Source organism: Paralichthys olivaceus, chromosome 8, assembly GCF_024713975.1.
Source record: "Paralichthys olivaceus isolate ysfri-2021 chromosome 8, ASM2471397v2, whole genome shotgun sequence".
Classification (NCBI taxonomy): domain Eukaryota; kingdom Metazoa; phylum Chordata; class Actinopteri; order Pleuronectiformes; family Paralichthyidae; genus Paralichthys; species Paralichthys olivaceus.
This window is the reverse complement of record NC_091100.1, coordinates 18857501-18882120: the sequence shown is the minus strand read 5'-3', so window position 1 is coordinate 18882120 and position 24620 is coordinate 18857501. Positions and strand designations below refer to the sequence as shown.

Genomic DNA, 24620 nt, shown 5'->3' with positions numbered 1-24620 from the left:
CACTTTACTGAAGAACTTGCATTGCAGGGGCCATTGTGTGCTACATACCTTCATAACATGGGGGTTTGTACAGGCGGCAGAACACTGAGATTCACTGATGAAGTTGGGTTGAGAGTTTGTGCTGCAGAGACACTCGTGCCTCGCCCCCAAGCCCCCATAACGGTGTGATGCAGCAAAACACACACTGTTACACTGTTCCCGCGTGAAGTTTCCAGTTGTGGAAGAAGAGAATATAACAAGCTCACTCCTCCCCCCTCCTACACTGCTGCTGTCTTCAAGACAGGCTGCATAGTTCAGACCTGACGGACAGACAAAAAATCAAAGGGTCACTTAATACAGCTTATATATATATATTTATAATGTTAATCAGCTTTGGATCATCTCTGTCCAAACCAGAGTTTATTAGATTATGTTTGTGGCATTAGGCCAATTTGTTTGTCATCAAGCATGCAGTTGATTGATGTCTTTAATTCTTTCCACCAGATAAGCCTCTCAAGCATCAGATAACATACTGACCCGAAGAAACACTTCACACACTTCAACAAAGATCCCACACTTTTTCTTTGGGGCATATTTTAGTGTGTTCGTGTGTATTGTTTCATACCACAGGTGAGCATTCTGACATTGAGCAGGGGTTTGTGGCGGAGTTCAGGAGGGTGGTTGCAGAGCATGGCGTCCGGACGTCGGACTCGCACCCCTCCATCCTGGAGCCAGCTGACCAAACGGAAGAGCTTACAGTCACAGTCAAAGGGGTTGCTGCTCAGGTCGCTACAGAGAGAAGACGAGAAATAAATAGAGTGGCGTGACATACTTGTAAAAACTCCTAATGCTGTATGTGCTAATGGGAACTGTTAAAGCTGACATTCCCTACTTTCTCCAACATACTGAAGAGTTGGTGCTTAAAATGCAGTTTGATCAGTGAGCCAAAGCAAAGATGGCAGTATTACAGTGACTAGCAAATTTTAGCAACACAAAACTATGAAAGCTTTTCTGTGATACTTTATTATGCACTATGAAAACGACATAAAGTAGTATGAGATTCAGTACATTTTTTTAAATGAAAGTATCTCCAATAAATGTTGTGTCTCTTTCGACTCAAAGTTGGCAAAACCACCACAAATGTGTTGACAGTAAAATAAAACTCCACTGAAATGTCTATTGACTTTGATATTCAAACAAACTAACGTAAACCATTCGAGGTTTGGTAAAAAATAATACGGAAATATCTTGTTAAATAAAAATACAAAATACATATACAAAATATAGCTGCTGTTTCTTGCGAGCTAGTGCAAAAGCAACAAACACATTTTGTTCAGAGATTTCTTTTAAAGATTTTTAATTAATAAAGTGTAGTTAATGTGTAATTTATCTTATAATTGCATGATTTTGTCAATATTGCAAGATACAATAAAAGTTCATTTTAGGCTATACACATAAATTCAATATAGCAGTTTTGTGGAGTAGCTGAAATGTATGTTTGGCAGAACTATCAATATTAACATTATGAGCTACACCCGTGATTTGATGACAAAAAGTTACATATAAGAGAAAGAAGGAAAGAACATAAATATAATCTAAGATGTGTCTCTCTGTTTACAATCAACACATTTTGGTTCACTCAGTTATAAACTCTGCACACAAACATATTGTTTCTCATCTACAGCCCTGGTGAGGAATAATTACTACTCCCTCCCTCCCACTCCAGTCTGAAACAAAGCGTCATTCATCTCGTGGGTAGGTGAGCTAACTGGAAACACGCTGCTTTTTTAAAGCATGTGTGATTATGCTTGACTTCTATTTATGTGCATGTGTGATTTATATAACCAGGGTCCAATTATATTTGATTGATCATTATATATTTATTTAGAGAGACAACAAAGAGGTGTTCAATGAGTTGTTATTACTTACATTTGAGTTAAATTGCATAGGTTGTCGCATATTCTCTCCTCTATGGTGGTGATTTGGTTGTTGCTCAAATCGCTGATGGAATAAAACAGACACATCACCTTTGACAGTAAAACAGGAGCTTGTCTTTCTTCCTCACTTACAGGTTAAGCTAATTTGTGACCATTATTTTTAAGATTTATGCAATGCGAGTTAATCGTTGGCTAAAAAATTTGAAGATAATAATTAAGTCAATGGATGTAAAACTGTTTCTCCTGCATTATTATCCAATTGTGATTAGATGTACTCATCCAGAATGATTTTAACTTTTGTTTTTATCGATGAGAAAACATTCTCACATTCTCTTTACATAGAAATGACTTATATTACTCTAATATGTAAAACAACACACAACTGAATGACAAAGGAAATAAAAACACAATTGAAACCCCCAAACAACTTCAGTGCTGAGTAGCAGACATTATTTCAGACTTGTGATGTTTCTACCCTTCCACTCTCCATGCTTTGGTTCCATGCTTCTCTCTCTTATTTTCTCTTCCTTCTCCCTCCCTCTCTACTCTATCCAGTAAGGCTACATAATGGGGCCGTTGTGTGGTGGTTTTGGAAGGAACTGATGGAAACCGCTAGTCCTCTCTCATCACACACACGCACGCACGCACCCGCACACACATACTTAAACACCAATCCAATGGGTGGAAGAAATAAGGTAATGGATGAAGGAGTGGGGAGACATGGACAGATGGAGGGAGGGATAGAAGGAGGTAGTGGGAGCCTGGAGCAGTAAGCTGTAATTGAACTTAATTGTGCAGTGATTGGTGTGCGTGCATGCATGTGTGTGTGTGTGTGGGTGTGGGTGTGTGTGTGCAATATAAAGTGTGTGTGGGTGTGTTTTTTTTTCGTGAACGCTTTCTGGTTCAGCTAGCTTACTCCTGGGATTTCTGCCTACTTAAATCCAGACTAAACCAAACTTTTCTTTCTCTCCTTTTTCATCTTCCTCATTCTCCCTCATTTCTCTCTTTTACTTTACTAAGAACCTTTAGTTTTCCAGGTCTTCATCTTCTCCAGACTCTTCTACTTACACGACTGAGAGTGGCCCACAGCAGAATACAACTCTAGGGAGAACATTGATCCTGTTCCCTTGAAGATACCTGACACATGGATGATATATAGACATATATATATGTAGTTAGAGGGATTGACAAAGATGCATTTTTTTTTTCTATCTAACACACGCTCACACTCAGATATACTCTGCTGATTGTGATTAACAGTGATTTCTTGCGCTCCAGCTTCTGCTCTTGGGCACTTTTGTGCAACAAGTCTGTCAAAATTCCCCATCCAATAGAATGTCAGATATAGTGATGATAAGGGACATTGTCCCGCCCTACAAGCAGGGTATACTTGAGTGCAAGCACAAGGTTTTGAGTGAGCGCAGTACAAAATCTTACCTTGTGAAATCAATATGTCATGCTCTCAAACTGAAAGACCATGCTCTCGAGTAAAGATTTTTAAAAATGTATACAGGTAGACACATAGGTTGGGTAAAGATAAAAAATTTAAAAACACGCTAACTGTACTCACAGCTCTCGGAGGCCGGTGAGACGATCCAACAGGCTGGTATCAAGGGAGGAGATGTGGTTCTTGGAAAGATCTCTGAGGAAACAAACCAGGATATCCACATTTAAGATGCACAATGACGTAATTGACCATATAATGTGATGGGCTGAGTGCTGTGAAATGAAATGTTGTGACAGCGAAGAAGAGAGAAAGTGAAACTTTCAGCTCATAAGAAAAGAGACGGGGATAAATAAAACCAGACCCTCTAAATATGTAAGTGGACATGCCAAAGACCACAAAGCTGAGGACATAACAATAGAGAATCTTTGTGATGACACACAATCATACAGCTGCTGTCGGTAAAAAATTTCATTTAACATAATTTTTTTTAACAACAAATCGTTTGAAAAATAGTTTTGTTTAAAATACTTGTGACCTTTGAATTTTTCAGTTTATTGTCAATGTTTTCAACAGCATGAGGTTCAGTGAACTCTCCTCACATAAAATATCAAGAACAATTGTTATTTGTGGAAGAACAAAATATGTATTCAAACTAATAAAATGACAGCACAGTGTGTGTGTGTGTGTAATGTAATGTAATTCTTTTATCAATTGGTGAAAATTAACAATATTAAAACTAGCACTCCAATGATTGAGAGTCATGCATTAATACAGGTGCTGTCAAAAGGGACACTGTTTTTTTTAAAGAGCAGCTTAAATTGAAACAACAGAAGCCTATGTCTTGACTTTTATTTCCTACATGGGTCATGTTCCAAAAGGACGATCCCAAAATTTCCATAGTGGAACCAATATCATATGTACGCCACAGTTTACAAGTGTCCCTGCTTTTAAAACCCTACACTCTCCCTGTTTATAATTTGGGCTTTCTGCTTAACAGCTTAAAGTCTGCAAGCCAAAGCAAAGAAAGATGACGTGATGTGAAATGTCTTCTGGAGGCCCCCGAAGGCATTAGAAAAAATAGTGAAGAGCAAATCATAAATGCTTTAGACCCTCTATAAAAATTAGGACAAGTGAGAAGTTTAAGAGTTACTGATTAATTAATATCAATCAATAAGAAATAAACCCCGGACTGAGAACGAAAGGTGGAAGAGGACAGCTAATGAGAAAACTCTGCTGTAAAGGTAATTTCCTCACATTCACATGTTTATATACTGAACTTATTGCACGAAAACACAGCACCGTTATTCAGTTCAGTTCAGGTCTTGACCTATATAATGATTCACATGCACATTTTCACACATTCTTCCTCCATTCTGTGATAGGGAGGGAAGAAAAGAGACAAAAGGAACAGTGGCTACCAGCCTACAGGGTTTACTTTGGTGCTTGACAATTTCATAATGTTCATATTCATGATGCAAAATTGGAGGAAATAAGATGCAGATGAGACCCAGTAATATTTTTTAGTTCAGGTCATTTATTTCATCATTGCATGGAAATGTGTGCATGTTCATGTGTGACCCACTTTCTCCTGCACTATTGGCTTTTTACATTTTATTGCTTTTATTTAAATAATACTCTCATTCTCTGTGATTACAATACGTTATGTTCGAGCATTATGCTACAATAATATCAATATACATCAAAAATTCACTTATGGCAGATTTTTGGACAGGCTATATTTCCAAAATTAATAAAAATTATTTAAAAGGGGGACAGCGCTCTGTAGCAGTCAATGGGGGCAGGGCAGTGTGTCTTCTGTGTGTGGACCGAGTTTAACATGTCCTATTCATGGCGGAGCCACATCATTCTGATAATGACAAGATAGACTCAGCGTCTATGTTGTGTGCCTGTGTCTCTGTCAAGGTAACAAATTCATAGTTTAGCAATTTATCTTCAAAGTAAAAGCGCAATGTTTTGATGCTTCAATGTTTTATAAGAAGCTGACTTAAAGCTTTGATTTGAAAAGTTGTTAAAATCATTTAAACTAGAGGTGTGAAAATGTATCGATTTTTCGGTGCATCACGATGCAGACGTGGACGACTCTGCATCGGTGCACAGACAGAACATAACTGACTCATGTTTTCTGCCTTTTTTTTTTTTAAATTGTTTGAGCGATTCGAGATCAGGACAGATGCACATTAAAAGTCCGGTTGTCCTTTTTGTGTCAGAGTCTCTGGGTCACTTTACACTTTAACAACAAACACCAGCACTGCTCACAAGTTATTAGGGCACGAACAGAACTGATGTTTACTTTGTGTTTGTTTGATTCACTCTAGATTTTATGAGACACATGTTTAGATACACTGTGTGCACGCATTCCCTTGCTTCACACAACACAAAGTGATGCACACAGACAGGACATCAGTTTTAAAATAACTGGAGTCATGATCCTACATCATCGATTAATAAATAAATACATGTGGTTATCAGTTCGTGTGTGAGATGAGCAACAAACTCTTTCTCACACACAACACACACACACACATACACACAGAGCATTAACACAGGACAAACAAACGGTCCATTCCACACTGGCACTGCGCTGTCTTTCTAATTAGCAGAAAATGTGATGTCAAAATTGTCTCTGAATAGACCTAAAACATTTTTAATTTAAAAAAGATAATTTCACATCAGAAAGAGTTAATAAGCTCAAATGCTCATATACATATATATATATATATATATATGCAATCATACTATACACTACTACATGCAACAGAGCGCAAATGCATATACATTAACATATCATTATTTCAAAACTTGAAAACAAAGTTGGAATCACTGAAAATGCTGCCAAGAAAAACCAGGAGAGCAGGGCAGAGCCAAGTTAAGTGGCTTCAGTCTCGTCCTTAAACCTTCACAGCAGAAAATCAGCTGCACCAGAGAACAATGAGACAAAAGGAGAAAGGAAGAAATAAACAGGGAGCAAGATGACAAGAAGCCAGAGGTTGTGAGAGCACTGTGTGTGTGTGTGTGTGTGTGTGTGTGTGTGTGTGTGTGTGTGTGGGACGGCAAGATAGTGCTTGTCTGCAGAACAGAAACTATCTAATGTAGAAAAAGTTGTACTTCCTTTTATGATCCATATCTCTACTTTCAGTGTGTGGAATTAACAATCGACAATTTAATGCAGGAAGATGTGTATGTCTCGCTTTCTTTCTTTGTGTGCATGTGTGTGTGAACAGAGCAGGACGCCCATTCCCAAAAGGAAACATCTGTACATTCCAGACAAGCTGTGTAAGAAAGATGGAGACCGAGAGAGCGAGAGAGAGAGGGAGCGAGTCCTCCTCTGCTAAACCCATCAGTGGATGAAACAGGACGACAGAAAGATGCTCCACCCATGATCTGATCATTCACACATTAGGCCGACACCTCTTCTTATTACCCGACCATATATACGAAAATTCATTCTGAAAAAAATCAGCAGCACTGCTCAGACATATGGAGATTAAAGAGAGAGAGAGAGAGAGAGAGAGAGAAAGAGAGAGAGGGAGAAATATGTGTGTGTGTTTGTGTGTGTTTAACATGACAATATAATGTGACCTTCACCATGTCTATTAACAACAGGCTCCCGTTCTCTCAGCTACCTTTGGCCACACATGGTTTTACTTACTAACACACACACACACACACACACACACACACACACATACACACACACCCTGCAAAACACACTTGAGATATGGGCATGCACAGATGCACACACACACACACACACACAGCACAGCACACATATGGTTCTGTTTTACTGACGGTGTGGCCAGTGATCTAACCACTCCTTATAAGGCCTGTCTGGTGCCACTTATTCTGAGCCGGAGGATGAGAACACACACACACACACACACACACACACACACACACACACACACACACACACACACACACACACACACACACACACACACACACACACACACACACACACACACACACACACACACACAAATGTGCACATGCGCCCACACACACGCGCACAAACTACTTGGGTAGAGGAAATGAGATAAAATATGAATAGAGGAACGGATCAATCTGAAAAAAATGGGGGGAATATAAAATATACCAAGTAACTAAAAGACCTTGATATTTGATATTTAGTCTCCAATCTGTAGAAAAATTTGAACTAAAAATTCTTCAGTAGGCAGGTGTAAAAACTGCCTTTCACAGTGTCTGTTTTCAGTTTTGAATTCTATCATTTTGAAATGATTTGGAGGGAAATATTTCTGAAACTACTATAGGAACTACTCCTGCAGCATAATCCCCTTCTCCACTGTGTAGAATCTACAAAATGCAGTAAAATCCTCATTGCTCCAAAGCTTATATTATTATATATTTTGGAACATGTTCTTTAGGATGAACTGCAGAGTGCTGGATTACGCTGCAAAATGTATCTAGAAAGTTTCTTGGCACATATTTTCTGTTCAAACTTGACACCAATGACTTGAGACCCACTCTGTCATAGTGATCACCAAACATTTCACATCCCCAGTGTGTGTTTAGTTCTTAAAGCATACAGTTTGTGTGGATTGTCTGTTTAAAGAGCATACATGAAACTTTTGATTCCTTGCTCAAATATTTCAAACATTCTCTGTATAATGCAGTGAAGGGACAACACATGTCATCTACTTGTTTTGGGGTATTTTAATAGTTAAAACACATTATTAATGGACCGACTCCACTTATGATGAGACAGACTCTTTAAAAGTAATGCTTTATGTTTAATAGAACAGCTAACACAGGCAAGTATGAAGAACATAGTTTACAATTTAAAAATTAAGGAAAGCAAACTTAAATGAATATGAAAACGAACCCTTCACCTGTATTTTATCAATTTTTTTTTCAGGTTTTTCCATCTCAGAACACATCACACAGGGTTGGCAGGAGGCATTGCAGCCAACTATATGATAGGTGCACTTTGGAGGTTGTTAGTGAGAAAAAAGGTGTAAGAAAGCTTCAAACACAAAGGATAACTTCATTCTAAAGTGAATGTTGCATCCCCTACACAACCTGCATACCAACAAAAGCACACACACACAGTTCCTCCTTCAGCCTGTCATCTAACCACCACCAATCCTTTAGTGAGTTATTAATGATCCACAATATTTCCAGCAGTTAAAACTACTAATCACAACTAACACACACACAAGAAGAGAAAAAGAGAGAGAGAGAGGAGGAGGAGGAGACGATGGGTTGGTAACGGGTTTGGTAAACTGACGTACGTCTTATTGTAGGACAGATTGATATCATGCTGGCACAGTGGTCTTGGTCCCTGTAAGAGAAGGCCAGCGCTCCAGTAACCCACTAAACACAGACTGCTCTGTGGTCACTTTCATCCCCTTCAGCATCGCTGCCTGATTCCCTCCTTCCCCCACACACTTCTATCCATTTCTTTCGTCTTTTTCTCTCTGTTGCTCTGATGCCTTATTTACATTTGATGGCCGGTCAGACCAATTAGAGTCTGACGGGAGGAGGAAGACAAATGCGAAGGAGGAGTTCAAGATGATGGAGTTGGAGATGGAGAATTACACAGGTTTGGGGAAGAAGCAGGAGAACAATCGCCCCACTGTGGGCTGCCAGCCAGTACCAGTACCAGACAGGGATGTGGGGGTGGGTGAAATCTTAGGGGTAGATGGGTATTTAACCGACTCTAAGAAGAGAGGGAGTGTGAAATGAGGGGAATGGGGCAGGGAGCTGGGGAAAATGAAGTGATGATTGAGGAGATTTGATATAAAGAAACATTCTGCTTTACAGTCTGAATGGCTAGGTCACAAACTCAACTCTCCCCTCTCCTCTCCTCTCCTCTCCTCTCCCCTCTCCTCTCCCCTCTCCTCTCCTCTCCTCTCCTCTCCCCTGAACATTCTGTCCATTTTTCCAGCTGCTGCTGCCTGGGTTGTCTGGTGTCCAGCTGGCAACTGAAGGGCAGCTGTGTGCCGTGGTTTAACACACTCACTCAAAGTGCGATGCACTCACACTTTACATGCTGTCAATAATACAGGAAAAAAATAACACTACCCTAAACTCACTGCTCGCTCCTGAGTCCCACATATCTTCAAGTCATAAACTGTGGGCTTAGACCAAAAATGGGTCTCAGAACCCAGTACTTCTGGGGTCTGACTACAAAAAAGAGTTATTATTTCAATGACGCATAATTTCAATGGGAACTGCTTACTATATATCATTGATATTCAACTTAAGAAACTCATAACATAACTCCAAATCAAATTCCACAGTCGAGTATGACTTTTCATTTCCATTTGCTTTTGTGTATTTACACACAAAAAAATTAATATTTGTACCAAGACGACTTGGCCGCAAATGGAAACAAATGTTTTGAGTACACAGTGGCGCAGTGGAACCTGCTTCTATTTCTGCTTGTCTTCTTTCATTTCTGACAGTGCAGACGCATCTTTCACACATTGTTGCAATCTACTGAAAGGTCACTTTGAACAAAAGTGTCTGCCAAAGAAATGTAATGTAATAAGCAGCAGCGAGCTGTCATCAGCAGCGGTTTCTCAATCAATATCAACACATAAATCATCACAGTGAAACAGAAGTTCTTCTCGGCAAAGGATAAAAAAAAAAAAGAACATAAACACAGACATGTTCACATATTCTGTTACAAGCTTAACAACCAAAAAACTGACAAAAACAGCTGTTGCAGTATTTTCATTGACTAATATGCTACTATTTTCAAAAAGCAGGAACAAGATTACATGATTAAGACAGCATTGATGGTATTCTAGCCAATGCATTAGTTCACACTCTGTGGTGACACACAGTGGATTCACACAGTACAAACAAGCAGTAAGACAAACAGTTTTGCCCTAAGTGCATATTCCACAAAACTGGGCAGTGAAAAACCAACAGTCAGTTCTTCCATGGCAGCAGTGGCATCTCTTTCCATCCATAAAAAAAAGGCATCTCTGTACTTTGAACACTAATACTAGGTCAGAGTCTGTGAAACAGAATCATCAAAACCAAACTGAGTGAAACATGGTGGAACTCTTCCAGGAGTTTGTACTCAGGCACAGCATTGAGTTAAGCTAATACTATTACTAATACCCACAATAGCGACAGATTGAGAAGAAAGAAAAAACACCTGTTCCAAGGCCGTTTGCCTGAATGCTAAACTTCTAGTAAACTCAATCTAAATTAGCTTATTTTGTTGTGTTACATACCAGACCAACTAAAAATGTCCTTGATGTATTGTCTTAGTTTTATGTAGCTACCAGCAGCATTTCCCGCCACACTGCCAACAGTTTGTTGACATGTTCGTCGCTGTCGGAAAATTCCCAATATATCATCATATCACTGGACTGGAACTACCTGGCAACCACCATAATTCAATTTTCAACCTGTGGACCTGTGTTTATTACCAAGGATAAATATCTCACATTATAGTAAAGTGCAATGCAGACCACGATGCAAAAAGCTCAATGAAAGCAAGTGCATCTAAAAGTGCTTCAGAAGTATTCCGCTTGCAGCAATATTATGTTGATGTCATGTTACGACCTTGAACTTTGACAGATTTGTAAAGAAACAAAACTTCTCACAACCAACCTGACATCACAGGTTACAAAAAGCCTGGGTGTAAAAAGAAAATCCCTCTAAAATGAACTACAAAAACCTTTAAGTGTGTGTGGGATTACTCTTGTGATGCTGGATGCCACAAGTCAGACTTGTACATGTGAATAGTTTAACAATGAAGATAAATTCATAAAATAATAACATGTAAGCACTGTTGTGCAAAACAGACACAAATAGCACATCTGCATATTTCTAGTCTTGGACCAACGTGGGGCATTATTCATGTGGCCCCAGGCAATCAAACAGCGTGGGCAGGCAGTTGTAGAAAATAGCAGTTTTGAATGTATCTTATTTGGAAAAGCGGCATGCTCCAGATAAAATGATGCAACAAGTGTCACCCAGGAGTAAAATAAACCTGCAACACCACCTTGTTGGCTGCTGACACAATCCCTTGGGAAGATGAAGATGAGTTGTGTGTTCCGCTCTGAGGTGACAGCGTGCAGTGCTCTCTGCTCTTTCTGCTTGTTAGTTCCATCTAATGTGTGGCTTTCAGGTTCAGTGGTATGAAATAAATTTGATTTCTTTCAACTTCCCATCTTCACAGATGCAGGGACACAGCTTCTCTGTAGACGTGGAAATAGGAGGAAGCACTCACGTTATTTCTGTTTATCTCATATTTGTGGTGATGTTTTCTTTTGATTATGACAATGGTGCATCAGAAAACGACTAGAGACTAAATGTACGTTCCCTTTTTAAGTATTGGCAAGAATTAAAATGTACATGCTGACTCATTAGAATAGTTGGCAGAGCTGTAATTCCACAGTTTAGAGACTAACAATCCAGTTTTCTATTTTCACTCTCAAAGACGTTAACATTTTGCCCAAACCGGGCAGAGTGCTATTCTGGGATATCTTTAAGTATACATGACTCTCTACACCCAGTGCACAGGCTACACAGACATTGAAGTCTAAAGACTTAGATGTATATATCCAACTGCAGGGGAATAAATCCAATTACCACCTTCTGCGCTCTCTCTGCAGTCAAAGTATGAATAGGGGCAACAGATTAAGTTGCTTTTTTAAACTAGAGCACAAGTCAAAAGTCAAATATTTCCTCTGCAGTGAATAACTGCCACAGTCCAAAGGGTAAATTCTAAATTAGCTGCATGAGACACACTCTTCCACAGCACACTGATTATTTATTTACCATTAAAAAACATCATACGTTTTTATTATCAAGATCAAATTGACTGAACTGCATTTTTCTGGTCTCATCTGCCATTTAAAGCTCTTCATGCCCTTCACACACAGATGGTACAATGATCAGGGGCAGTTTGTGGTCCAGTATCCTGCCCAAGGACACTTTAACAAGGGGACTCAAACCACTCATCCTTAATAGTGGACCACTCACTATAACCCCTGAGCCACAGACATCCAAATCTCTACAGGGTTAATTTATGCTCCTTAAAATTCCATTTCTATTTTTCTTTAGCCTTTCATTAAAATCTAATGAAAAGATTTGACTTTACACAGGGGAGGAAGGGTCAGCTTCAAAAAGTCTGTCAGTCAGATTTTGCAACTGCAAGAATACCTAATTGTGTTTCCCTCAGGAGAATCCACCACCCTGTCAAGCTCGCTCATGCAATAGATGAATCACTAACGCAGGTGTAATGTGAAAAACCCCGGTCCAACACGCAGGCAGTGGATATTTCCCAGTGTCCCAAGGGTCATTTTGGCCAGAACCATTAACAGTCAACTCGATTAGCTATAATAATGTATACAGGTATAAACTGATGGATTAGGCACAAACCCACTGCAGTGTTAAAAAATAACATCATCAATAAGTTGCAAAATTCGATAAATGTTTATTTTTGTGCTGGTTTCTTTAAGGACACTTATTGAATAAAAAGTGTGATGTAAACGTTTTTACTACATTGTTTCAGTTAATGTATGTGTCATTATTCTTTTGCTATTTTTGATGCTTGAATATAAAGGTAATATTTGAAAATATGGGCTGTAGGCAGATTTTTTTTGTTTGTCCAGCCATGTATAGTGCGAGTGAGTTTTTAAGGAGTTCACACATAGCACACCTTGAAAAGTCAGTATTCAGGTTACTCGTTGGTCAGTCCTTAATTTTTGTATTCTGGATAACTTCCCAGATAAACCTTGTGGTAAAATTTATAACCACTCTGGTACCTGTTAAATCAATCAATAGGGTTAGGGCGACAAAAATTACCGTTCTGGTGGTTTGTGTATGAACGAGGTGGTCTGGGCTGGAGTCAAACACCCTGCCTGAATTATCGTTTTAGTTCACTAGTGCCTGGACTCCTTCATTATCATAGCGGCCTGACTGAGCGTCACTACATGAATGCTGAAAAGCTGCCAAAATGAATTACTAAAATTGAAAAACTCCTTAAGGTAATTTTTGTAGCATCAATGTCAGTTTCTCTTTTTCCATTTTCCAGCAACAACATCTAACATAAATCTTGACCTCAATTATGTCTCTCAGAGACCTGGCAAGACACTTATACACAACTTTAATGTGCCTACTTGCGACTTGAATGCACTCACTTTTTCAGTGGCCTTCCTTAAGCTGTGCAAGAGTAACATGGAATATGAAATCTAGATGTGTTTAACATGGTGTCCCTCTGTACAAATCAAAGCTCTCTATGCACAATGATTGCTGGTATCTTCCTGAAGTGATCCTCTACTTATGACTCCTTTGATTATGAAGCACTCACTCCAAAGGCAGGTTTAAGCACTGGTTGTCAGAGTATCAGTGTTCAGTTTGAATTCCATCATTTTGAATGGATTCTGAGGAAAAGGATTTCTGAAACATGTATAGTAACTTTTCAAACTACTACTGCAGCAAAATCCCTTTCCACTCAAAATGCAGTGAAATCCTAAATGCTCCAAAGCTCGTACAGGTATATTTAGCCATATATTTAGGAACAAGTTCTTCGGAACATACAGAAACTGAAACATTTTCTTAAGTCAGTATGAAAAAGAACCCTGATAATTCCAGCAACTTTCAGCCAGGACAACCGGCACTTAAAAATGTAAACACTTATATTTTCCCCAGTGTTACCCTGTTGGTTTCCATCTGTAAATCTAATTATTTTTCAGGGTTTTGCATCTCAGAACACATCACACAGGGTTGGCAGGAGACACTGCAACCAACTATATGATTTTGTGAACATGACACAGCAGTGTACTTTGGAGGTTGTTAGTGAGAAAACAGTTGCAGTGCTGCAAACTTTAAAGTATAAGTGTAAGGAAGCTTCAAACACAAAGGATAACTTCTAAAGTGGATATTGCATCACAAACTCAAACACACACACACACAAACACACACAGTTCCTTTTATGTAACAACCACCAACCCCTCAGTGAGTTAATAATGAACCAAAACATAAACGGCAAATAAAACTCACTACCAACGCACACACACACGCACTCGCGCGCACGCGCGCACGCACGCACGCACACGCTTGCACGCACACGCACACACACACACACACACACACACACACACGGACAGAGAGAGAAAGAGAGAGAGACGATGTGAGCTGTCTTGTCTTCTTCTCTCCCTGTTCCTTCCCTTATTTATGACTTTCTGGAATGTCTGTGCTTTTCTGAGTGATGTCACTAGCTAGTATCGCCATGGTAACACAACAAATTCCCTGTTGCATATGGTCCGTACATTCAATCTTTCCTTTCCCACTTAATTAAAGTCAGTGTGTGTGTGTGTGTGTGTAAGTAGTTGTAAGGAGGATAACCACCTCTGCAGTAGGAGGAGAAGGGGACGGATAAAGAATGAACGAGAAATTGAGAGAATTTCAGATTCAGAGTCTCGTCTGTCCGACAGCTGCGAAGCCTCATGACCCAAGTCAAAGCCAAAATTGCTCTCCGTTACAGCACGAAAGCACATCGCCGTGCCTGCAGTATGTCTGTGTGTGTATGTGCATCCCGCTGCCATGGTAACACCACAAAATTATCCTTAACGGAACAGATAGGACCAGGATGTGTGAGACCATGAGTGTGTTTACAGTTCAGGTAAACCGTGCACTGCCCCGAGAGAGTCCTCAGCAGTGTTACGGAAAGTTCTCTCTAAACCTAAATCAATGACATAAATAATAATAAATCTCTTTCTTACTGGCAAGTTATTCTGTGTACTCCTTATGGTATTTTTCCATTTCACTCCATCTAACTGGAAGAAGAATTATAGTCTATGGCCACACTTTGTGAAACTGTACTTAAGTGCAGCCCTTCTTTGAGTTAAATGTTACAAGGTGATGCTGACACACCCACAAAGTGAGATATTACAGCCTGAAATAAAAGCTGGTGAGTGACTGACCAATAGACATTTCCATCTCTAAACTTTTTCATGAAGAAACACCTCCTTTGACCTTTGCCGCATATAGTGAGCATGAATGGTGGATAGTTACAATTAGGTGTAAGCTTAAGACACTTCGTCACTTGATAGATAGATAGATAGATAGATAGATAGATAGATAGATAGACATACTTTATTATGATGTTGCCATTGCCACTTTGAAAACCAGTTTGTCATAGAAGCGCAATGAATCCTGAAATAGTTTGGCCAGTTGGAGCCTTTTAGTTTGAAGATGAGAGGACCCACTGTTGGGTTTAATTGGAGGAGCCTTGGAAATGGGCAAATCTAGGTGCACCACTGTGACACAATCACTCTTCAAATGCAGCCTCTGATGAAGGAGCTGGCCCATTAATTACAACTATTGAATTGAGGCTAAATTATAATCAACATCATAATCTTTTTCTTCATGAAAATTTTAGAGGTGGAAATGATGTCTAGCAACCTCCTACAAATAACTTTTCCCCCCCTTGTTTGACTTAGGTTTCTCATTGTCTTAATAAAATATCATCTCAACTTGTAGAGTAATGGAACACATGAAAGATTACTGAGCAAATATAACTACACTATCATCAATATATATGTGTGTTAATACCTACTGACAAAGGAATGCATGTGTTCAAAAGGAAAATAAAAGCAAGTAAGTGGTTGGAAATACTAAATAGTCACATTAATTGGAGAGGAAACACAAAAATCTGTGCACTCTGCTGCTGTGTTACACCAACCACTTGTCTTCCACTGTGAACTGATGAGAAGTTCAGTTTACAACACATTCAGACACATGTTGACTGAGTCTCTTATTCACTTTCTCTGTCTACTTTCACGGATGATTTGTGTCGCAGCAATCATCACACTAAACAAAGGCTACAGAGAGTTTAAAAACCTGAGTCAAGTCCACAGGCATTTCCCAGAAGTGACTTCAGAGTTGCATAAACTGTCTCAATGAAGTGTTAAGAGATTTTTATTATGTGTGTGGGTTAGAACAGATGGACCAGTGTGTGATGGGAATGCTTTTTCTCCAATGGCAACACTGCAATATGTTCAAATGCTCCACTACTACCACATGATTCTTTTTCAGGTGTCTGAAGCCAGACAGGCACAGACTGAGGAAAGCTGGTACACAGCAGATGCAACATTGGTTTCACTTAAATTTAGGTCATTTCTGGTTAGCTGACATGTTAATAATGCAGCACCTGTCATATGTGAAATCAAGAAAGGGAGAAACAGTTTCAAAATGAATTGTTGTCAATTCTTCAGATAAAAAGTGTGATGTATCCTACTGAAAGAACAGTGCTACAATTCTGTGGTTGCCAACAGATTTAGCAAAAACAAAGAAGCCACAGAAAATTGAATTAGAAAATGTTTAAATCCTGAGTGGGATCTTCATCGACGGCCGGACCAATTTAGGGCATTGAATTGAAAACAACCACAAACCCGATAAAACAGCCACTCTTTGTTTTTCCATGGGAAACCTTTCAAAATACACTTCAAATATGTAGGAATGTAGTTCTGATGAATACTCCACAGTAACCCCTGACATTATACTCAAACAATTAATGTTAAGATCAACAAAATCACTTTTTCTCTCACACACACACACTAAAGACGGCCATATCAAAGACAAAGGTCACATCCCACCACAGATGTTTTTGGAGAAAGTGAACATCAATCATTTACCACAGCAATTACATGTGAGACATTCATCAAGCACCTTCCTCTGCTGAACTACCCAATAAATGTAAATTATAAATTATTATAATCACTGTTCTATTGAAGATGATGCAAACACCCCACCTATTCAGAAATAGGGAAAATCTGAGCTGAGGAACCATTTCACAAACATTACATAGCAAAGACCAAGTATCTAATAAGTAAAGTGATGTTTAAATTCTTATCTATCAACATCAACCATAATGATAAAGAGGTGAGAAGCATTAGGATCTGAAATCAAAATGAATCTGCAATAACTGTTGTAATTAATGACTTCGTATTTAAGTCATTTGTTACTTCTAGCAATTTGCTGTTATATATTATATATTTGTGTTTCACAAATGATCAAAGGATTAATCAATAATGAAAATTAATTTGTGCCCCATCTTTCAGCTAAGGTCAGCCTGTTATTAATTTTCACCATCATTCCTAGGTGATGTTTAAAAGCCGTTTGTGTACCGTGAGCAGTTTTTTTAACAACTGATCCAGTTGAGACCCAGAAGAGGTCTCAGATTTACGCTAACAACATCTGCAGGGAAACATCTGCAGAAAGATGCAACACTTATTCTCAGGCCTGCACTCTCATCTCTCTTATTGAGACAGTCTGAAGGACAACACAAAGACAGGTCCACGTGAGTATATGATCTTTTTCTCATCTGTTCTTTAAAGGTTAAGTGAATAGGTAACACAGGCTAAGCTCGCAGCATTAGAAATTCAATACTTCATACTTCTTCTCACAGCGTGGGATCTAGAGACAAGTGGTCACAGTCGGTCACCTCCACACAAGGCTTCTGCTGGTACAGTAGGACCAAGAAGGTTTAAGTGGACTGATGCAATTAGTGCTCCAACTGAGTCTGACATGATTAGAGACAGATCCTGCTGCAAGATCTGTGTCTAATTAACAGCGCACCCAACAGAGCTCTCTCCCTTTCTTTGCCAATACTACCAAACACTGTGAAGTGACTTAAAGAAAACAAGCTGAGATAAGAGTGTGGGTTAAGAAAACAATAACAAATGAATGCTGGTTTTTTTTTTTAGAAGAAGAATCTCAGTTTCACTTGCTTCCAAAAACCTGATGGACAATATATTTATCTGCTCCAAGTCTCTGAAGTAGGCCCGTTCCAAAATAGTTTGCATTGATTATAGGCCTGGTATTTAGAGTAAATGTTTTAAGTTAAATCAAAGAGGGTCGTTAGAGGGGAAACAAATAACTGACAACATATGGTTTCCTTTGGCGCAGAACAGAATGTTCTCGCTGTAGCAGCACCAGAGGCGGAGGACTGATCTGCACCTCAAGCACTAACATTCACTTCTCTGGTGAACAACTCCATCTGAAACTACCAAACTGGGACAGATTCTCTCTCTCACACACACACACACACACACACACACACACACACACACAAGCAGTATGGCCTCTGATGGAGGCCTGGGCCACAAAAACTTAATATTCAAGTAAAGGGAAGGCACATTTCTTTAAAATGCCTTGGAGCTCTTTTTTCAAGACCACATTAATCCAATCACTGCATCTGTCAGGGTGTAAATGCATGACTAGTGCTGATACAATTTTTTTTACCATCAATTTATTTTATTGATGAATCATAAAGTCTAATGTCATAAAATTGACATAATTGCAGTTTCGCTGAAGCCACTTTCACTTTGCATGCGTTTGTTGCACCAACAGCCTTAAACACAAATATCAATTTCCAATGAAACCAAGTGACATTTCTGCATCATCAGTAACTCAAACTATTAATTGATCATAAAAAGAGCTGGAAAAATGTGGAGAAAACAACAGGGGCAGATCCAGGAGCAGGGCTGAGGTGGCGCTGGCCCCAGATGAAATCTGAGTGGCCCCTGAAGTACCCATGTCCTATTTGTAGTCTTTTTTTAAACTAATAATAAACACAACAATATGTAAAGAACAGTATCTACACAAGACACTGTGCTTGAACAGGGAATCATTTTCAGTATATATTTAATGATGCGTGGCTTTGAATCAAAGCTATAGAGTGAACAGTAAACAATGAATGTTTACCTTCCTGAATCTGGAATTGTGCATTTAATTAGCCTCTTTATATAAATTATGGCCCCATCATGGCCCCTGATGTAGAAAATATCCCAGATCCGCCACTGGAAAACAGGGATGTGGTGTAAATGAACATAAACCAGTGTGTATGTGTTTGTAGAAAGTGTAAACAAGTTAAGTAAAAACTAATTTCTCTTTCTCTTTCTAAGTAAAAAAATTAAAAAAAGCTATCAATAACATGCTTCCCCAGATTTAGCAGAATGATAGTTGTTCCTTCATGTAATCAGGAGTGTGTGTTGAATTTGATCCAGCCATTAAAAGCTGGTGACAGTGACTCCATGCACTGATCCCCAGTACATGTCTCTGCTATCTAACCTGCGGTACTTACAGCACGCTGGTGGCCAGCGGGAAGTCTGCCGCCGCTGGGGCCCTCTCCAGCCCGGTGTTGGAGCAGTTGACGACGCAGGAGCCCTGGTGCTCAGCCAGCGAGCAGCTACAGTTGACGGGACAGGGGCCGCAGCTCCTGCCGCCGTCCCCCTGCGGCCCGGAGCCCCATGCCTGCAGGCAGCAGAGCGCCACAAGCAGGCTGGAGAAGAAGCTGAACCTCGGTGCGCAGACGCCATGTTTTCGCTTGGATAAAGTCAGTCCATTTCCACAAAGCATAGCTCACTCACATCGCATCGCCTCTGATGGTGTAAGTCCTCTCAGTCTGGGAAGAAAAACTAAGTACACACAACGCGCGTCCGCTTTTCCACGGCGAGTCTCATGTGAGGAGACAGAAACAGAGGAAGGGCTTCAACTTTCAGTCGCCGATGTGTCTCCAGCGTTTTCCTTAAAGTCTTCTGGTCGGATCCCCTTTCCTCTGAAAATCTAACGGAGCGTCTCAACCACTCTTTCAGAGGAGAAAAAAAGTTTGGGAGAACTTCCTCTCTCCTCCTCCTTGCACTTCATGCAGTTCCCTGCACCACCGCTGAGCGCTGGTCCGCCTCCTCTGACCCACAGTGGATTGAAGTGGTACGTCATTCATGTCCGCTTCTCTTGCGTTGTAATGAACTTGCCTAAATTTAAATATTCACAAAAGAAATCTTTTACATTTTGTATCAAACACAACCACTGACAAGGCCCAACAGTCCCCTGACGATCCCACATTTAGATTTACTAATTCTTTAATTGGATCTGCATCAAATTGTTCACAGTCATAAATATCAGCTCTATTAATTATTCTCTGAGAAATCAAGGAAAACAATCAAACCCACGCTGATGAAAACATGACCTCCGTGGTAGGGGAAATAAAAAATCCAGCTGCAATATAATATTTATTGTCCTCTTTCTCTGTGTTCATGGTTGGATTAAGCTGCTATAAGGGGCTTCACGACAAAGATTAGCCACATATCTTGGCAGGGAACTGGTGATTACATCTTTTGATACCTTTAATATTGTGTATAATGTACATTATGTCCTGACCAAAGTAGTGAGGTCTGGAGGCCTCTCTAGGAATTAGTTTAAGATGTTTTATGTTGCGTGAAATAAGTTCCTATCATGTCTCTGGAACTGGGATTAAATGAACCTTGACATGACTTCTAGTGACCTAGACTGTTATCTGCTCCTTCCTATATGGTAACAGAGAGATTTTACTATTGTACTTCAGGTTTTTTGGTTTGACTGTTCACATGCACGTTGGACCAAGAGATTTCCCTGTTGACAGATCCATCAGGCCACATTTAAACAGCAGGGACATTCCCTGAGAAGTCTAAACCCCCAAAAAATGGGGGTAGTATACCAGGAAAACAAATCTGTTCCTGTGGTTATATATTTTTTATATATAATCAAATATGGATAAGGCTCATTGATTTAATTATTTTATTCACCACTGTGAACACCGGTTAGAAAGCCATTTTTCAAAAAAATTTGTGCAAATGATTTTTGTTCATTGGACCCCTGTAACAATTTATTTAGGAATATGTCAAATTAAAATTTGAAACAGGCCTGGTAAGACTGGTGATGATGCGAAGCCAGTTTTATTCATGTAGTAACAATGAATTTAGAGACTGGTGTCCAGTTGATCCTGAAGGTCTTTCTGAGTTTGGTGCAGAGACTAGAAGATGAGGCGTATTTAGGGCCCCTGATCAGCCCCTAGTAAAAAGTTATGTATACAGTGTCATTGTGGGCTTCTTTCTTTTGTTCTACAAGTATATATATTTCAAGGAATGTCTTGAAGATGGAGGTTGTTGAGTCTTTTCAGTGTTTCTCAGAGAGCATATCTCTGGGCATATACAGTATTAAAAACTGAGCATGAGATTAAGCCAAGTCAAAATATAATCCCAGTATAAACTCAGTTCACGCTAAATTAAATCAGTTCATTTGAGCTCATTAATGGTTTAGTGATATGACAACTGTCAGAGGACAAAGAAAATGTAGAGCTTTGTTGAAAAAGAAAGAGGTTACTGTGGAGGCCTTCCTCTTGAGGCAGTGATGTAACCCACAGACACGTGAAGTTTTCATCTCACAGAAGTGTGGCAATGACATTGCTCCCCAAAGATCTGATTGTGAAGTGACGGTTATACAACCTTGTATTTTTGGCATTTTAGAAACCCCACTCTCCACCCCTCCATCTCCCCGCTCCCCAGCTGTCCATCTCTCTCTGCGGTATGACCTGAAAGTAGTGGCACAGGCATGTGCTCGAGGTGTTTCCCTGGTATTTGACTTGGCCGGGGCCTACCCACCCTCCCTGCAGGCATCTGGAGTCTCAGAGAGGCACTCAAACTGTTTTATCCCTGTTGGCAGCAGTTCATTAAAGAGTTCATGTTTGAGAAGCAAAATGCACAAGTGGATGAAATCAGGCCAAATAATCCTAATGGTAACGTTCATGACAAATAACAGCATTGTATATCATTTCTATGTTCACACATTGTGCAATAAACAACAGCACTAAACCCTCAATACACCGTTTCCCTCTTTCTCGTTCAAGGTCATCTTATTTCACACAGTTACAGCCTATACACTATTCAAACTCGAGACTGGATGTTTTTTTGGCTGCACCATTCAATCAAATGAATGGTCCATCATTTTGTGCAGAACTGAATTTGGCATATTTAGTAGCCTTGGAAACATTGACATTTAGAATAAATATAATGTTCTATGAGTTTGAACACAGCCATTAAATTGTGAAATATTTCAAGATAATAGATGATCAGATAAAAGATGATTTGAAGATAGAGATATTACTATGAAGATATTTCAACATCACAGAGAAAATGGTACTAAATAGGCTAGTGACTTAAAGACTCATGTTCCTTGCTTTAGATTCTGATGTCCTCAGAAAATGTTTATATTGAGTTTGTGATATCTCTTATCTATGAGGTGTAGCTGTGCAGTCGTGCTGAAAGACACAGAGGCAGTTAACACAAGGGATCTTTTCACGTTTCATTTGATTAATTGATGTTCACCATGCAAACATTTGATAATCAACCACTTAGGCTAATGGGTATAAAGCTAACACTTCATTTCTGTTAACTTATAATTAAAAACATTTTTTTCTTGTAATAAATATATAATTCAACAAACGTTTTTGAAATTGCTTCTTGTGCTTGGTTAGTTAAGTCAGTTTTATATATCACTTTTGACTTCCAAAATGTTTTTTTTGTTAGAACAGCTTCTACAGCTCAATGTCAAAGTATTATTGCTACTCAAATATTCCTCAATCATTCATTTATTATCAGAAACATAATTCTCCATGTGAGTTGAATCCATTTATTGTTGATAAAGGCTGAAGCCACAAATGTCAGCCCAGGGTGGAGCTAGAAGAAAAATCAGAGGATCATTAGAAACATTTTAATCAATTATCTTATCATGAATCACAAAAGTTAATGTATTTTGTTTTTAGACATAGATTTAATTTCCATCTCTTGAGCCATGCTGCTTACAGAGCAAACAACATTAAATGTACATGTGTGGAGAAGTGTATTTGAAGTTTACTGCCATAAAACCAATCATGTTTATTGATACCAGAAAAATATTCTTCATCATGTCAGGGTATGGATTCTTACCACCAAACATGTCGTGCTTGTCAGACCTGATCAAAACTGACATTGGTTAATGTACACATGTACACAGAGTACTGCAGCTGGCCTACTGAACCACTAATGCATGAAATGCAATATTTTATACGGTATGTGTCTGGCCAGGGGGAAAATAAAAATGAGCTTGGCTTCTGTTTGGTTATAGGGAGGGTCCTCCAGCCCGGCCAGGAAAACAACACTTACTAAGGCCTCTGTCTGTGTTATTGTAGGGCTACAGGAAGAGAGGGGGAGCGGAGGGGAGTGGGATGAGGACAGACTGCCGAAGGAGAGAGTGAGGAGGGTCTTTAGAGGGTGAGGGAGATGGAAGCACATAGTATAGAGGAAGAGAAGAGAGCTGTTGTCACAGGCTGAAGGATAGGGAGATGAGGAAGCGGCAAAAAAAAGATGATGATAATGATAGAGACTAGCGGAGGGTAAGAAATAGAAGGCAGAAGATGATCATGACAAAAATATTGTGCTGAAACAGAGATGAAATTGTGAAAAGTAACTTTTTTCTTAGCCTCTGTCTCCTCTCCTCGCACTCAGCAATGATTACAGATGCTATATTCACCAACTACCCCTGATTTGAGACATATTGCCTTGTCTTGCTTTTAAAAGTATGTAAAACATGTTTACTATTCACTGCTACACATTTCACGGCTAAGTAACAACTCTATATTAGTAACACTTATTCCACACAGGAATCTTGGAGGTAATGAAACTTCTTTCGTAATTTCTCCTGACAATGTGGTCACTAATATGGGTGGTCAAGGTCAGCTTTAAAGTTTCTTTACTTTACCTGAGTGATATTTCATACTTTACACAATTCTTTATTTAATTTATCTAACCATTTACTTAGTTTAATAATTAACCAACAAAGCAGAATCATTTTTTAAATATGATGCTAGTGAATTAATTGTAAAATTAAAGAGCACAAGTGTCAATGCCTCAATAACACTACTCTAAAAACATAAATTAAAAGATAATGTAGTAATATATCACTGATACTGTAAATACAATTTGCCGATTATGCCTGTGTACCTCCCATTCAAGTACAACCTTTTATTTGCAGTATTGTTGCACAATGTTATCACTTTTACTTGAATAAAATATATGAGTACTTAGTCCACAACAAAATCTATTTGATTTTCATGTAAGGGTTAAGAAAAGCTAAAATCTCATTCAAAAATCTATTTTTTGTGTATTGCTTTTCTTTCCATTTGCAAGCTGCTTACTCCTTAAAGTCTGTAAAATAATTCAAATGATAAAACCAGAGAGGTGAAAATCCCCTAACCCTTTTCAAGAGGACCAGTTTATATTAAGGTAACCACTGCCTTTCACTTATTTAACTTACTCTTCCTTCAACTAATGTTCAGGGATTCTGAGATCTTTGTCTCATTTGTGTGAAACAAAGATCAGGGAAATCACGGTCATAGAGATATACAGAGATACACAACCACTCAAAAGTAAAGCCTCAGCACTTACAAT

At 39.1% G+C, this 24620-nt stretch overlaps 1 protein-coding gene and 1 long non-coding RNA gene across 4 annotated transcripts in view; both read right to left on the bottom strand.

The window, feature by feature from the left end:
* The window catches only part of pkd1a (polycystic kidney disease 1a), a 64707-nt gene extending 44837 nt beyond the window's left edge, over nt 1-19870 (bottom strand). For all 3 annotated transcript variants that reach the window (XM_069529365.1, XM_020084146.2, XM_069529366.1), the window contains exons 1-6: nt 19463-19870; nt 3487-3558; nt 2985-3053; nt 1909-1980; nt 605-768; nt 49-299 (exon numbers count right to left, since the gene is read on the bottom strand). In XM_069529365.1, coding sequence (XP_069385466.1) covers nt 49-299; nt 605-768; nt 1909-1980; nt 2985-3053; nt 3487-3558; nt 19463-19737 — 903 coding nt within the window. In that variant the 5' untranslated portion in view covers nt 19738-19870. The remainder of the gene's footprint in view (nt 1-48; nt 300-604; nt 769-1908; nt 1981-2984; nt 3054-3486; nt 3559-19462) is intronic.
* Nucleotides 19871-22517: 2647 nt separating this feature from the next.
* LOC138411233 (uncharacterized) overlaps nt 22518-24620 on the bottom strand; it is a 34634-nt gene continuing 32531 nt past the window's right edge. Inside the window, exon 5 of the long non-coding RNA XR_011243889.1 lies at nt 22518-22871. This is a non-coding gene — a long non-coding RNA (uncharacterized lncRNA). The remainder of the gene's footprint in view (nt 22872-24620) is intronic.